Here is a 17,848-nt window from a genome sequence, read left to right on the forward strand (position 1 = left end):
GAGTGGAAGTGCCTGCAGCTGGGGATCAAATCAGACAGTTCATCCAGGGAAACACTCTATAAAGCTTCTTTTAGAACACAACTGAGAAAATTGGTCACTTTTGCCAAATGACATATTTTTAAACATGTAAAGATGTAGTATTATGAACTGTACTTAGAAATACTTAAGACAGAAGTTTGTGACAATAATGAGATGAACCCTTATTCAAAAGGTTACTAAGTTAAATTAAAGGTTATTGCTAAAATCGCTTTTAAAAAATGTCAAACATATACTGTTGAGTACGTGAACCAGTTTTCCTTTAATAATCCATCACTGTTGATCAACTATTATCTATTTTTTATGCAGGTAATGCACCATGATTACAAAGACTGGTGCTATTGTATAACGATTTTGAATGTTAATCTAAAATGTGGAATGTGGGCCTCCCCGGTGGCGCAGCGGTTGAGTGCTGGGTTGCAAAGCTGCCCGCAGCCTCTGCAGAGCCGGTTCGATCCCTGACTGCTCCCCGGCCACCGGAGGAGGGTCCCGCATGGCGCGCAGACCTCTCCTGCCGACGCTGCTCCCCTCAGCAGTGTACTTCAGTCCTTCTGCCTGCTCTGCTCCCTGCTCTGGCTCTGGTGAATTCTCACCCTCTGGCGCTTCTGACTATACCCAGTGCTTGTATAAATTAAAAAAAAAAAAAAAAAAAAAAAAAAAGGGCCTCCCCGGTGGTGCAGCGGTTGAGCGCTGGGTTGCGAAGCTGCCCGCGGCCTCTGCGGCGCCGGTTCGATCCCCGGCTGCTCCCCTGCCACTGGAGGAGGGTCCCACATGGCGCTCCCCTCAGCAGTGTACTTCGGTCCTTCTGCCTGCTCTGCTCCCCTGCTCTGGCTCTGGTGAATTCTCTCACCCTCCCGCGCTTCTGACTGTACCCAGTGCATGTATAAACAAAACAAACAAACAAACAAATAAATAAATAAAACATGCCTCTATTAAAAATAAATAAAAATAAAAAAATCTTAAAAAAATAAAAAAATAATAAAATAAAATAAAATGTGGAATGCAAAATAGTGTATTTTACTTGATTGATGTTGAGATATATATATATATATATGCATACACACATACATACATAGATACACATACATACATACTCATATATGTTCATGGAAAGGACAAGTAGAAATGTGAATAAACAGGTGCTTTATAACTGAATTGAAGAACGTGTTTGTCAGTATCATTCACAGGGGCAATAAAATTAAACAAAAGTGAGTGGCTGTTGGTAGAGAAATTGTTGGATAAGTTATAATATCATCACACCATGAAATATAGTGCAGTCATTAGGGGACTTTGCAAGTTGATATCCAGAAGGTATCATTAAATTAGAAAAGCAATGTGCTATTTGGTGTCAGCCAAATAGGGAGGATTGCAAGTTGTATCTATGTGTATGCATGTATGTAGTTGCAGTATTGAAAGTATTGAAAGATGCATGCCATGCAACTACATAAATAAAGGGGATATTCCAGATATGCTACAGTCATATTTATTTAAAATTATATATATAATCATATATATACAATTGAAAATATATAATATTTATATACAATTGAAAATATTATATACAATTGAAAATTATATACAATTGAAAATATATAATACACATGCATATTATATATACTATACACATATATGTGTGTGTTCAAGTATGTGTGCTTTTATGCTTAAAATACTATATTTTTCAGAGACAATGTGTCATAAGTCAGATTAATTACTCAGTAATCAGATTGTTATGTTTTCTTGGGATCACAATGTATAGCCGACTGCAATAGTAAAAAGTGACAAGCCTTTTTGGAGGGGTCTTATTTGGCACTCTTGCTCCCCAGCATAGAAAGCAATTTTGCCGACACCTATACATCAATGTGCCTGATCCATAAGGAAGAATAAAATTAAAAGTCTGCAAATAGGCTTCACCAGCTAATTTTGGGCTATTGTAAAATTTAGATTTTTTTCATTTTTCCCCTTTTTCATAGATGAGGATGGACTTGGTATAAGTATTATTGGAATGGGTGTTGGAGCAGATGCTGGACTTGAAAAGCTGGGAATTTTTGTCAAGACAGTTACAGAAGGTGGTGCTGCTCAGCGGGATGGCAGGTAAGCTAACTAACTATAGCTGAGATCTTCCAGGAAGCTCCCTTGGGAATTCCTTCAATGATACCTTTCTTCATTTGAGTTTTTTGGACAGTATTTCAGAAAGTCTCAGGTGTGAAAAATGTGAAAACCCTTGAATTACTTGAATTAGGCAGAATACCTGCTTTCTTTAATATATGTTTGTATGTATAAATGGGTGGATGGATATTTTACTTATGTGTCTACCTTTGTACCTATCCAGTGGTAAGTAGACAGAAATATGGGTGTGTGTGGTTTAAGAATATGTACCATGGAGATCAGCATATAGTTTTTCTTAAAGAATATCAAAACCAAATATTAATGGTACTGGCACTTTTAGAAATGACAGAGGTGGAAGAGAAAATAGGAACTGTAACTTTACATTGATGGTTATTCTGGAGATCAATGTATCTCAAAATGTGTTCTGTCTAAAAATGCCAGTTCTTTATGTCACCTAAACCCATGGAATTAAAATCTCTAGGAGGGCTTGGACTGTTTGCACTTGAACATTCATATTGGATGATTCAACTATATACTAGAGCATAAGATAATCATAATTTTATGTGTTAACTTATATCATCTCAAGTAATCAGTATCTTTGAAGAGTTTGATTAAAGCTTACACTAGGCTTGTAATGTGCATCAGGTTAGGGCTGAAGCAGAAGGTTGGTGATAAAAATAAAAGTAGACCCCAAAATATGAGTGTTAAATTCAAAGGAATATCCCCCATTCTTTAGAACATAGGATAACTGACTTTGAAAATTTTCAGAGAATAGATATATTTATATATATATAATCACTTAACTGTCTTATCAAGAAATATGAATAGTAAAGCATGGTGAAAATCATTTGTGAATCTCTGTTGAGACTCACAGTAGCATTATTCCTTTTGTGATCCTAAAAAAATCACATATTGATATATACAGATATTTCCTGAGAACTGAATTGATTTATGTAAATAGACAGGACCCTCTCTTTTCATAAGGTTAGGAACCACTACTTAGTGTCCTCATTTGTGTTTTCATAGCACTTGAACAGTGAAGGTTTGAAATGGATCTTTTCAGTGAATGTTCAGCTGACTGAGTGTGTAATATACTGAAAGTGGGAGGTGAATATTTTGTGTTTAAAAGTAATTTATTGACAGTCTTCTTCCTTTTTAGATTAGGTAAGGAAGTCACCTGGTTAAATCACATTCAATAAATAACATAATGAATGTAGTAAATATTCCCCATTATTAATTTAGAACCTTTCTTCCAAGTGAGCTAAGATTTGTTTGTGAAATTTGCATCAAGTCTCTTTAAGTTTCATGAAACAATTAAAAGTCACTCTAAAGTGATAAAAAATAAATCTTATTGTTAGTATTCAGGTAACGCTGAACTATTATGAACCATCCCCTCAAGTAAATGGACTGCAAAGTCAAACCAAAATACAAATTGATTAAAAAGCCAAGAAGTGAAAAATTTGCATTCAGCATATAGCCAGTTTCTGATGTTTTAAACTCAGAGCTATTTGTTTTTTCATCACTCATTAAAAAAATTATGTTTGTCTTCTTACATAGTTTCAGTATTTACACCAATATGAGTACTTTGCTTATCAGTCCCAGTGTGCATTTCCTCAGCCTTTGCAAAAAAATATTTACCCAGTATATTAATCCTATTGTTATTATAATAGATGATTAAAAATGACCTCAGTGAATATATTAAGAAAGGTAATTTAGTGTAATGAAATGAGCAAACTTTGGGGGAATCATGTGACCAAGAGTCTTAATTCCATCACATCTACTTATCAGCTGTGGGATATTGAATATATTATTCAATTTTCATGTTGTCTACATTGGAGAGGTGTGGTCAGCATTAAATAAGTTTGTGTAAACAAGAAACTGACCCCAGTGCTGTTTGGGTATGGAACTACTTATGAATGAAGTAGGAATAAGCTTGAAATTTAGTAAAAAAAAAAAAAAAAGTCATTATGGGAAGTCTTATAAAAACTACAGAAAAATATATAAAATATGCACAGAAACAGATTTTTGGAGATCAGAGGGACTTTAGACAACTTTCCTTTTTTCATATGTGTGCAGAAATTGAAGATAGGAAAATAAGTGGTCTCATTATTAGACCTGTGGCAGTGGTAGCATTTTAAAATGATTATTGCCACCATTACTAGTGTATTCATTTACTTGGTATTTGAATGTTTACTATTTGAAAGGTATCAACGTAAAAAAAGTACAAAGGGCACAGTTGGTTGCTGTCTCTAGTCATTAATAATTTAGTTATGTATACTTAATGATATAGAAAATTATTGTACTGATTTACAGAACTGTGACTGTTGTGATCTTCTTGTGTGTATATGTTTTCTGTTTATCCATTCCCCAACATTACCCTCTCAAAAAGCCTGAAATTGATATCCGCCAAACTATTGAATGACTCTAATATGCGCTATTTTAAAAAAAATCAGTTATTATGGAATATTTTGATAGAAAATATTCATACATGGGTATATAAGCTACAGTTAAAATATAATAAAATAATAATAAAATTATGCGACCTTGAGAAAGTTACTTTTCAGATATCAGTTATGAACAAAATTAAATTTTTGGATTAGATGTTCTTCTTAATTTCTTCTAGCTGTAAAAGATAAGAATCTGTGTTACATCTTGTTAGCTTTCTTTAGTTTCTCAATAACTCTTTTTATTTAAGAAAACCATTTTAGTTTAGTCTCAGATTTGTTTGCACTTTCTTCAAGGTATGTTAAATAAAAACATACAATATACGAAACTATTTTCTCTCCCTCCTCAAATTCTTCCCCAAGCTAGGAAGCCTTTTTGTTATGATCTAAACCTCTCATAGACCCTCACCTCCTCTCAAAAACCCTCTGAGCACTTTTAAACATTTGCTTGGGTATTTATTTCCATTGTAGTTAAAATGTTTGGAATCTTTCTTATTTTTTGATATTATGTCTTACATTCTAAAATTTTGTTGTCAATCTTTTCATGTCTGTATCTTTTCATATGTTTAAAGCATCAGGTATGCACGGTAAATATTTGATGAATAATGAATTTGTTTTAATCACTTACAAAATATTTACTTGGGTTTAACTTCCTCCGTCCCTCCCTCCCTCTCCTGCTCCCTTCCCCTTCCTTCTTTCTCCTTGTTTCTTACAGGATAACTTGTAATATAAAATGACATAACCATTTCCACCTTCTGTTTTAGTTCTAAGTTTTTAGCAAAGTAATATTAAATATTTTAACAATTTTTGCTAACAAAAACTTTATGGTTGTGCACAGTACCCTTTGACACACTTGTGTCTTCGCCAGTTCTCTTTCATTGAATCTATAAAGCAAAATACATTTTATAGTAACACCATGGAAAATACTGATAAAATAAATCCCATAGATGATAACTGACCCAAGGTAGTAATAATGCTAAAGCAGCAAATTAAAATTTGTTTTGGAATTTGTTTTGTTTCTGGCCCCTCTGTTTCTCAAGCTTTGCATGTCCCCATTTGAGGCACTATCCTTTTCACTTTTATTGGAAAAGTGAGCAATTTGAATTGTTTTTGACCATTTTTTGGATAACAGCAACAGATAAAGCAGATGATAGTTCTATTCTCATGCTTATCCTGCAGCACACTCTCTTCCCGCAGGACCTGTGTGTGCCCCTGAGGTGCCCTCATGCCTGGGACAACTCTGAATGGGAAACTGCTGTTTTAATTGTGTCCATCTGCCATAAGTCCTCCCTCGATAGTTTCCTCTCTGTTCACACATTCATGTGTCACTCTTCTAATCAAATATTTTGGTTGTTCACCCCTTAGGGAGTTGCGATATTATGGTTTTGATATGTATTTTCATATACATTTAAAACTTTACAATCTAGCCTTTGGTGGGGGGGGGGGGCGGGAAGATTCTCTGTTGACCAAACTTCATTAATGTTGCTCCAGCTGGTCTGCCTTTCATTCATGGTTGCTTTGTTTATATAAGCCCTGTGAAGTAGAGTTTTTGTTTTGCTATCCCTTCCAGAAACATCATGTCAATAAATAACAATCCAGTAACATTAAACAAACCCTAGAATAGTTCAGCTTATATATTTTTATTAGCCTCACCCTGTTGACTCTGGTTTTTAGATCCAGAATTGAGGAATATCAGAAATATCAGACTGAGACTGAAGAGAAGTACTGTTGCACGCTTTTATTAGCACATGGAAACGATTGAGGAAATGGCCCGGACTAGATGCCTGTTACTAACTAACCAGGTGCATTTCCATAAATTCCACCCAGTAGACAATGTTTCCAGGGAAAAACAGGCTATTTCCTCTGCTATTCTGGAAAACTTCTGGAAAGTTGAGATTATCTGTAGAACTGATCAGCCCTTATGTTCTGGACTGGTTTGCTGCAGAGAGCTGTTTGTTTAAAGTTTGCCACCAGAACTCATCTTTTGTCTTTTTAGTGCTTCTGATTAGGATTTGAGAGAGACTGTCAATGTTACTATTCTGTGAAGTTGTATCTAAAAGCCTCTCTCAGAGAAGTTTCAGTAAAATAAGTGGCAGATACCAGAAAGTTTTTTTCGCCAACTTTAGTAACCATTTGTATTTTAAATAACCTGATTCATGATCCTAGTAGGTTGTAGGGTCACTTTATGGCTACAATAAACCTGAACTGCTGCCCCCTTTTTAACGAACAGTATTCCTCACATCTGTCTCACCCACTTTACTTCTGCTGCTCAGTTTTACAGTTTCTTGTGTTTGTGTCCACCTTAATCCCCATATAGTCTAACTTTATAAAAAAAAAATGAGAAATGTCTCCTCCAATAAAACAGCAGATTCCCTCCCTCCTTTTCCTTCTTGTTTCTTTATTAATAAAGTTGGTTTCTTCACTTTTAAAAAACAATCAAATTTTTCTTTAATAAATATATCACTTTTGAAAAGAGAAAAGTCTTTAAAGTAAATACCCTTTCAATGAAAATAGTAATCAAAAGCTGTCAAACGGTTTCCTCCCCTAATGCTGTCTGTATTGAGGCAGGCAGGAAGAATTATTGTAGTGTCAGGAACCTGCATTTTAATCATGGGATGCATCTTCCTGCCCTGATCTCTGAAAGCAGAGAGCAAATCCAATCAATTGTCTGTGGCCACCATTACTGTTGCATGGAATGCTTTGTAGGTGGTCTCTTCTGTCTTTTCAGTGACTATTTCAGGGATTTTTTCCTTCATGATGATCCATATTCCCACTAGCATCATTTTCCTTCTCCCTGAGGGTCTTCTTTAACATTTTAACACCAATTCTACTAATGATGAATTCTTTCAACTTTTATGTCTATCTGGAAAAGTCTTTGTTTTACCTTTGTTTTTTTAAAATTATTTTTCATTAAGGTAACATTGGTTCGCAACACTATATATGATGCAGATATATAGGTTTCACTTCTTCATATGTATTTTATCACAGCACACCCACCACCAAGGTACCCATAGTTTCTTTAAATATATATTTTCTGTGTATAGAATTCTGGGCTGACAGATTTTTTTCCATTTAGCATTTCTCCAGATATTTCCCCTGGTTTTAAAAGAATGTCAGTTCAACTCTAAACTTAGACACAGTATATTTCTATGATTAATTTTTATCCTGAATTTTATTTCAAATTTACTGCTTTGAAAACTGTTTATCTACCTTTTTGACTTCCAGTAACCTTTTCTTGGAGCAAGCGTCTTAAAATTTTCAGTGTAATATTATGAACAATATTTTTCTAATGAGACCTATGCCCCCTTGCTTGGTTTTGTTTTGTTGTACAGTTTTGTGGCTGAACATGCTTGTGTGTGTGTGTGTGTGTGTGTGTGTGTGTGTGTTCTCCTTCTCTCTAGATCCTTTCTCTCTTGTTTTTCATTCTGCCTTATAAGAATGCTTCAATCCCACAGCCAACTTCTTGAATTGATTTTAATTTTCAATGAGCTGAATTTTTTAATGACCATATAGATATATAGATATTACTATCAAATCCATACCCCCGTCTCTTTGCACATAAAGTTTGTTTACTTAAATCAGATAGCATATTTTCAACCCAGACATCAAGTTTCTCTTTTGTATTTTTTTTCCTTTCCCTTCATCTGAGCAACCAGTTTTTTCTGTCTTCACCCTGTTTTTCATTACCTCAGATGTAGCACTCTCTGGTCATCTTTTAGTGTTTCATCTATTTTACCTATAATTGTTATTATATTGTGTGTTTCATTCTTTGGCATGGCCCTCAGATTGGTTCCAGTTCATTCTCTGTTGCTACATGTTTATTGTTACATCTGTGTTGCTACATCCTGTAAAATGAAATCACTCTTGCAAAATTGCTGACTGAATAAATCAATCAAATCAATGAAGCAAGCTTATTTTTTCTACATATGTTTTTCAAACGCTTTTGCTATCTTTTGTCTAATTAGAGTGCCAGAAAGTGTCTCTTTAATAGTGTTTATCTCAGGGTATTTTATCTAAGTTATTCTCTACAAAGATATGCATTTTCAGAAATTCCTTTGACCTCTGTTTTTTTCTTTATTTTTGTCCATTAAGGCAAACATCACCAGTTTTTCTTTTATCTCTGATCATTAAGTTGACAAAGTAAGAAACTGTATTTTGTTTTCACTTTTATCTCCTCCCCAATAAATCCTAGCCATATACATTTTAGCTTTAAAAAAAAAAAACTAAACCACAAACTTCACCAAATACACAAAAATAACTCAAGCATAGCTCTACATGAATACCATATATCATATTTCATTTCTTTTTTATTTCCAAATAACATTCCATTGAACAAATATGGCACATTTTGTTGACTCTGACATCAGGATATTTGAATTGTTTCTACTTTTTTTGCTGTTATGACTAATGCTGCTATGAATGTTCATGTTGTCGTGTGCCTAAGAGTGCAATTTCTGAGACATAGTGTAGACGTACTCTACACTTACTCTTTAATGAAACTGTTGGACAGTTTTCCAAAGTAACAACACCATATTTCATTGCCACCAGGGTTGCAGTTTCTCCACATCCTCTATAGCAACTGCTGCTATCTGTCTTTTGATCCTAACCATCTCTGTTTTGATTTGTAGGTGTTTCCCTGATGGTTAATGAGGTTGTACGTCGTGTTCGTGTGTTAATTGGCCATTCATATGTCTTGTTTGAAGGAATGCTTGTTAGGTTCCTTTGTCCACTTCAAACGAACTATTCTTGATTTCTGTGTAACTATTCTTCATAACTATTCTTTATAACATTCTATATACAAGCCTCATATCAAATCAGTGAGTCATCGAAGATGAAAAAAATGAGACACTGCAACACAGCTATTAGAATGGCCAAAATCCAGAACACTGACAACACCAATACTGGGGAAAATGTGAAATGAAAGGAACACTCATTCATAATTTTTGCTTAAAACCATTTTAAGACTTGTACAAATTGCAAATTACTTTTTAACTTCTCCCTGATTTCAGTATCTCCTGCTTTAACCTGTCCTTCCCATCCTTGCCCTAAAGAAGGAACATAATAAGTAGTTTTCAAATATATGAAGATCTGTCATGATATTCTGCATGACTCCAGTAGTAGAAGAAATACAGTCTTTTCCTCTAAATTATTTTATGAGTCAGTCCATCAAAAAGGAGTAAGTTGTGTAAAAAATATAGCTAATTATAGGCCCAAAATGGCATAAATCAAGGCAAATTAAAACCTCACTTTTTCAAGCCATCCTCAATTTGCTATAAACACTCACGTTTTCATATCTCATAGAAGATAATGAACAGGCTCATACTTTACTTTAGGACTCAACTACTATCTTTTGAAAAGTAAAATTTCACTTTTATTTACATATATATTTTATTATTATTGCATCTAGCACAGCCTCAATTATCCATATTAAATTTAAATTGTATTCTACCTAACTAACTTCTATTTAACACGCTGTCCTGGTAGGCAGCGACTTGACAGTAGCTGCCTGTCATCACAAGCAACCAGTAGAATAGCAAATACCACTTTTTGTAACCACACACATTATTTTTATATCTTCTTGAAGTACAGGGTTGAATACATTCATTAAAATGATGCAAAATTATAGTAAGTCTAACATTTTAACATAAGCAGAATTATACATAGTAAAAACTATGATTTATGATTAAGATTTTGGAGATAACTAAGAATCTTAGAAAGCATATTATAAGTGAACACTAAAACATAATTATTATAGATAAAAAGTTTGTCAGAACATGACTCAGCTTTGTTAAACACAATTGTATGTTTTTTATACATTTCTAACTTTATATAGTAGGACTATTAGTTTATCTGATCAGTGTCTATATCAGAATTATGGCAAATATGGATTAACTAATCTCTTCCTGAAAATATAAACCCACAGCCTTACCAAATTATAAAGAAAACATAGTTGTATATTTTAAGTTAGACTCGTTAGTCTTGTTTCTCTCTTTTTTTAAAAGATTTATTTATTTATGCATTCAAGAATGGGGGTGCAGGCCAGAGATGCGGGGAGTGAGAGGATTCACCAGAGACAGAGTGGGGAACAGAACAGGCAGACTGGCTGAAATATGCTGCTGAGGGGAGCAGCAAGTGAGACAGCAGAGGTCTGCTGCACCATGTGGGTTGCTCCCTGGCCGGCCGGGGATCAAACTCGTGCTGCAGAGGCTGCAGATTGCTTCATAGTGTGGTGCTGAACTCCTTGCGCCACCAGGGAGGCCCTCTTTTTTTTACACTATAATAATGCTTCTGAATTTCTAGCAGGATTTTTTTCTTAAATGTCTTCCTATTTAAAGTTTTCATTCAATACTGCAATGTGATTTATTAAATTAGTTACTATTCTCTCTGACCAATTAGATATCACCCCTTTGATTTCAGAGACTTAATATTCATTTGTTAATTTATAATTTAATCTTTTAATTTGTTACTGCCCTTAGCAAAATAGTTTCTAGTTACATAATGTAATAAATCCTTTACTCAGTTTCAATACAGGGAATTTGTAGCTTCAGTTTTGCATCATCAGCAACAGGATAGTTACTCAGATTCTTTGTTATCTTTCACGTGAGAAATAATAAATACCCATAATGCTCATGGAGATTTTGGAATGATCAGATTATAAAATTACACTGCCAAGCATTGCTATTAATAGAGGGGATTTTTTTTTAACTCTTGTTTAAGTGCAAGCTAGATCCAGAACTAAAAATGACTAAGAACCAGGAAAAAAATAACCTAAGGTAGCAAAGATAAAGTCCTATTGCAGCTACAGAATCTTTCTGGAATTCAGCAGGGATATTCCTGGATATAAGAAGTCCATGAAATGCATTTCTTGCTGACACAATTGAGTTGGTATTAAAAGAGAAAGATAACTTTCATAAATATAAAGTATCTAAATCTATCCAAGACAAAATTATATAAATTGACATGTAGTTTAGTATGTCTAGGACATTTAATCAGTTTTAAACAGTGGGTCAATTAAAGTATGTTCCCCATATCATACTAGGTTGGGCCTGTTCAATAATGTGCCCATTGGCATTGAAAGAACATATTGTCCCCCTTTTCTTCCTATTTCTAAGCTTTAAGTAACTTTTCTTAACATATGGAAACAACGTGTGCAATATATAACTCCTGCCTCTGATAACTATGGTACATTCAGTTTTGTATCAATGGGAGAGTCAATTTGTGTAAAGATGTCAGTTTTCCCAAAACTAACCTTTAAAATCAGTATAATCTCATTAAAACCCCAACAAATGTTCTTATGGAAGCTGGCAAGTAAATTAAAAAAACTCTTAATAATTATGAAGAGCAAATGCTTAAATAGCTCAAAATATTTTCATGACCAAGAAGTAGGGGAAGGAAACTACCCTATGAAATGTCAAAATCAGTTATGAAACTAAGTAAATCAGTGCAATTTGAGAGATAGACAGGCAAGTAGAACCTAATGGAGAACCCAGAAACATGGTGATTCACATTGGAAAAGTGAACAGAGGAAACTCTGAAAATCAGTGACAAATAAATAATCTCTCTTAAATGTTAGCTAATTGATTATACACTTGGAAAAATAAAATTAGATTACTAATACATATTATATAGTACATATTATAATAAAAAATAAAATCCAACTGAAAAACTACCTAAATGCAGAAAAGCAATGTGTCAGAATTTTTAGAAGAAAACATGTAATGTTTTTATAACCCTGATAATAAAGGGATTCCTAAACACAATACAAAAGTTAACTAAAAGCTAACATTTTACAAATGTGATCATATTATAAAAAATCATTTTCCTCAAAACCATCAATTTCCAAAGGAATGTAAACATACTATAAATTGGGCAAAGGTATTTGCAATAAATTTGATTGGGAAAGTGTTATTTTGCAGATATAAAGACATATGTATCTATATAGAGATACATAGATATCAGGAAACAAAAGATGCTCAGTCCAACAATATTGACAATAAATAGGTAAGATCTGAGAGCTTATAGAAGTGGACATATGCTCATAAACATAAAAAAATATTCAACCACTCTAATCAAGTAAATGCAATTAAATCATAATGTGATTATCTTTTTATACTTATTAGATAGGCAGTATTTAAATCGCCAAATATTGGGGAGGATCTGGAAAGTAAAACTTTTTTGCATTATGTTGATAATATACATTGGTGTAATGCCTATGTTCTTTGACTCATGACTCCTATTTATTAGTATGTGTCTTGGAGAAACACACATATGCATAGAAAAACATGTATGAAATTATTTGTTATACCATATTCATAAGAGCTAAAATTATAAACAACACATTCATCCATAATGGATGAATGTATTTCAGTATATTCATAAAAGATAACACTATACTTTTTCAAATGAACTATCTAAAATTGTATTTGTAACCTTGGCTAAATCTAACATATGATATTGAGTGAAACAAACTAAATGGTAGAGAAGGAAGTATAATTTTGATTTATAATTCTTTATAATTTTGATAACTGCAAATGTATCCATATCTGCCTATTCATACATGTGTATTATATTTCAAAAAAGTCTAAGCTTTTTAATTAATATGATGTTCCCTCTGTGGAAGCAGTGAAGAGAGAACAGTTAGAGACAGATAACAAAGGGACTTCAGCTTTCCTGTAATGCATTTCCTTGGGAAAAGTTTAACTCAAATATTGGGTAGTACTGACAGTGTTGGGTACATGAACTTTTATTATCTACTTCCTTCTGTATTTATCCATGATTGAAATACTTCATTTTAAGGAATAAAAAATGGTATTTATAAAATGTATACACACACACATATATATATATTTAAAGTATTATATACTAAACCACACTAATGCTGTATATTGCTCCTAAGGATACATATGCATATGCACCCACGCACACACATGTGCACCTCTTTTTTTTAAACAATATGTTTTTGAGGTTCACAACTTGAATAGGGAGCATTCCCAGCATTTCTGGTGATGGGTTTCCTTGAAGGAGAGAGGTGAAAATTTTTTGTTTTATGTAATTTATTAAGGACAAAAAGTGATGTAAATATGTTACATATTTTCAGTTATCACTTCTTTGTACCAGGTATATGGATGTTGCATAAACAGTTTCTCCATTTAGTATTATTTATTTCTGTTCTTCAGAACAATCGTTTAAAAATTTAAGCATTAGATAATATCTGGAACTTGTATATAAAAGCCAAATTTTTGATCATTAAGAGTATTTTTAAAATGAAGGTATTTTCTCAACTCATTTATTGGAATGGTACTTTGTGATCATAAAACCATTTTTTGTTTATTAATAAATATTTTTTAATTTATTCTCCCTTCCTAAAGAATACAAGTCAATGATCAGATTGTGGAAGTGGATGGAATCAGCTTGGTGGGTGTCACACAGAATTTTGCTGCAACAGTTCTCCGAAACACCAAGGGCAAAGTCAGGTAAATATGTGACTTCAGATATAAATATGTCATTTCAGATGGTTCCTTGATATATTGTAGCATTTTAGTTTTCTATAATTGTTCCTATAAGTATATGTGATAACAAAAAGGATTTATCTAAATGCTAAAACCTTGCCTTTTGCTTTTAATTTTTCCCTTACTGTAATTAGCTTATATAAGTGTTTAAAACTACAAAATATGATACTCTAGAACTATAATAAGATAAATGGGATTACTACATGAGTCAATGTGATTCTTTACTGGGCTGTGTTAATATATGCCTTATTGTTAATATAGTAAGAATTTCTAGATAGATAGAATTGAGGTTTAATAAATGCAATTTTTAAATCTTTTTATTATTTTAAAGAATCAGTCAGGACTGATCTTTGGTGAACTCTTAACTTGCAATTTAATAAGACAGAGGGTACCTTTTGAGCCTTGAAATTTATATTCAGTCATGAGGTTCTGAAAGTATCTTAGAAAACAAACAAGACAGCAATCCTGAGCCATCTAAGTTCAAAGTTTTATTTGGCCATAGGCTACTTATTTTTTAATATGGTCTAGTTTGCTTATCTCTTATACTTTTCCATAAATCCTATGAAGGAACATATAAGAGGATGTTCTTTAGTATGTGTAATTATAAAAATGTTATAGTGTTATCCTTATCAAAAGGAAACTGCCAGATATTTTGAAAATATTGATGAGTTAACATTGTAGAAACAGGGTAACATTAGGACTTTATTGCAGCATGTTTTATATTGCACAAGCATGATTTTAAGTTTTAGAATTTAGACTTCTTCAGTTGGAAAGTATTCTTTAATGCTGAAGAGAATTTTAAAGGAACAGTCTCCAAGACTTTTCTGAGACTGTGTTGATGCTTCAGTAACACCTATAGTGCTGAGAAAGTATGTAAAATAAATAGGAGTATAGGAAAAACTTGATGGATGCTCTCTCAGAACTTCAGGGGTGACCCCTCAGTAAAAGTGATTGTCTTTTTGTAGTTTTCTGTCTGTTCTTAAAGCAGCATTTGCCTGTGTCAGTTGTAACTTTTTTGGTTGGAAAGTGTTCATAGTTACTTGTAATCATAGCTGTCCCTTTCTTTCTCTTCATTTTTTTATTCGGTTACCATTTTAAGCCTTGTACAAGTTGCAACTGACTAAACTAGTTTCCCTCACTTCAGTCTTTTCCTTCTTTAATCTGTACTTCTCATCTTTACCCCTAATGGAGGAACATCATAGTTTTCAAACAGATGGAAGGCTCTCATGGAAGAAGTATTTAACCATCCTGTGTAACTCTACTAGTAGAACTCAACCTGTGGATAGACATAATTCTGAATACATCATCTCCCTCTCTTCTTCAGAAACCTTTGGGAACTCGCCATCTCGTGCAGAATCTAATCTCTTTATTCTGGTATTAAACATCTTTCCCCACCCAGTCTTACTACCTACTTCTCCTTACATTCATGGCAGGGTACTGCTATGATAGGATAGTCATCACCTTTTGGCTTGGGCTTGTGAATTATTGTTTTTGTACTTTTCTTTCTCTCTGTCTAAAACATTCTCTTCTGAACATAGTGGTGGCTATTTGAGGGAGATGAAGACTGAGTGAAATGGGCAATAAAGACTGAGTGAAAAGGGGTCGATTCTCTGGTGGAGGATGGAGACTAGACCTTAGGTGTAATTATGAAGTACATATGGGTGTTGAATTGTAATGCTATACACCTGAAACTTATATGGTGTTTTAAACCAGTGCCACTTCAATAAAACATTAAAAAAAACCTCTTCTGTTTAGAACCTACTTTTCTTTTCTTTTTTTTTTTTTATTTCTTTTTTTTTTTAGAGGCATGTTTTTATTTATTTATTTGTTCGTTCGTTTTGTTTATACATGCACTGGGTACAGTCAGAAGCACGGGAGGGTGAGAGAATTCACCAGAGCCAGAGCGGGGAGCAGAGCAGGCAGAAGGACCGAAGTACACTGCTGAGGGGAGCAGCGGGCGGCAGGAGAGGTCTGCGCGCCATGTGGGACCCTCCTCCGGTGGCCGGGGAGCAGCCGGGGATCGAACCGGCGCCGCAGAGGTCGCCGGCAGCTTTGCAACCCAGCGCTCAACCGCTGCGCCACCGGGGAGGCCCATAGAACCTACTTTTCTTGAAGAACATGTTTCAGCTCCTTTGCCCTCCTGGAAGTCCTCCTTGACCTCTCTATCCGTGGTGATCTTCTTCCTGAAAACACTCATCGTTTATACCACTTTTTTGATCTTGAGGTTATAGAACATTCTACTTTCATCTTTTAAAGACATCCATCTTATTTCCCCATTCACTTGGCAAAAATCTTGATATCAAAATGGTACTTTTTACCTCCTTTGTTCCCCAAAATTATTTTTCTAAGATTTATTCATTTATGCACACGAGAGTGGGATACAGGCCAGAGATGCGGGGAGTGAGAGGATTCTCTAGAGACAGAGTGGGGAACAGAACAGGCAGATTGACCAAAGCACACTGCTGAGGGGAGCAAAGGGCGAGGCAGGAGAGGTCTGCTGTGCCGTGTGGGTTGTTTCCTGGCCGGCCAGGGATTGAACCCGTGCTGCAGAGGCTGCGAATTACCTCGCAGTGCGGTGCTCAACCCTTTGTGCCACCAGGGAGGCCCCCCCAAATTATTTAAGCCTGTGTGAATTGAGTGAAATTATGTAAATCCAGAACCTTAATTAATTAAATATAGGAGGGAAAAATATTAGAGATCAAAATTTTTATTTATTACCTGGAAATATATGTGAAATTGGTGCCAGCATTTGACTATTGATCAGTATCACACAATGCAGTTCTACGACTTCACCCACAATTACAGAGAATCATTTTTATATCTGACATTTTAGCCTGCTTTATTTTTAATTACTGTACCTGATTTTACGAACTTACAGTACCAATGAAGATCCCATTAGGTTGCACTTTTAGCACAGTAGAGAAATCATAATACAAGTATTTTAGGATGATGGCTTCTAAGGGTCTTTATGTTTTTCAACACTACATCATTTGCAGAATTTTAAACAAATTAGCCTCAAACTAGGTTAGGTAAATGAGTGAGCAAAATCTCAGGCCTGGCTATTTTAATGATAATATTGACAATTAATACCTGTGATGCTGTTATGTTGATGATGTTAGTAGTTGATTAGGGAAAGGAATCATTTAGAAATTATGTAGCATGGTAAAACAGGAGAAAGATAACAACGGAAGGAATGGTTTTGGAGGACTCAGATACAGTCTTCATCTTCCCATCACAGGCTATCACCTTGGTACCATACTCAGAAGCCCACATTATTTTGTGTGTGGTTGGGGGTCTAATAGTTGGGGTCTCTTTTTCTGCCTCATCATCTTATTCCTCTCTTCTCAAACCAGTATTAAATGGATATATTTTTACACTTGAACAGCTCAACCATTGAATACTCCCAGACTCCAATAAATTCAAGTAGAATTAAGAAATCCCTTTATTACTGTTCCTACAGCTGCAGCAACTGCTGCTGCTACTACTACTACCACTATTTTAACAGCTTAAAGCAAAATACATTTATTGCCTCACTGTTTCTGTGTGTTTAGAGCCTGAGCTCAGATTAACTGAGTCTTTTGCCTCAGGTTGTCATAAGTCTGTAATCAAGTGTCAGCAAATACTGTTGTTTAATTTGAGACTGTGCAGATTCTCTTCCAAGATCCTATGGTTGCTGACTGAATCATGGTCCTTGCAGTTGTAAGACTGAGGCTTTCAGCTTCCAAAGTCACTGTTCTTTTTCATGTGGTCCCC

The 17,848-nt window shown here is 34.3% G+C and overlaps 1 protein-coding gene across 5 annotated transcripts in view; it reads left to right on the top strand.

The window, feature by feature from the left end:
* Positions 1-17,848, top strand: part of PPP1R9A (protein phosphatase 1 regulatory subunit 9A) — a gene marked incomplete at both ends in the record, with an annotated part of 277,895 nt that overhangs the window by 165,783 nt on the left and 94,264 nt on the right. For all 5 annotated transcript variants that reach the window (XM_084230157.1, XM_084230159.1, XM_084230158.1 and 2 more), the window contains 2 exons: positions 2,007-2,127; positions 13,955-14,059. In XM_084230157.1, coding sequence (XP_084086283.1) covers positions 2,007-2,127; positions 13,955-14,059 — 226 coding nt within the window. The remainder of the gene's footprint in view (positions 1-2,006; positions 2,128-13,954; positions 14,060-17,848) is intronic.

Source organism: Talpa europaea (genome assembly GCF_964194135.1).
Source record: "Talpa europaea genome assembly, chromosome: 3".
NCBI classification, from domain to species: Eukaryota; Metazoa; Chordata; class Mammalia; order Eulipotyphla; family Talpidae; genus Talpa; species Talpa europaea.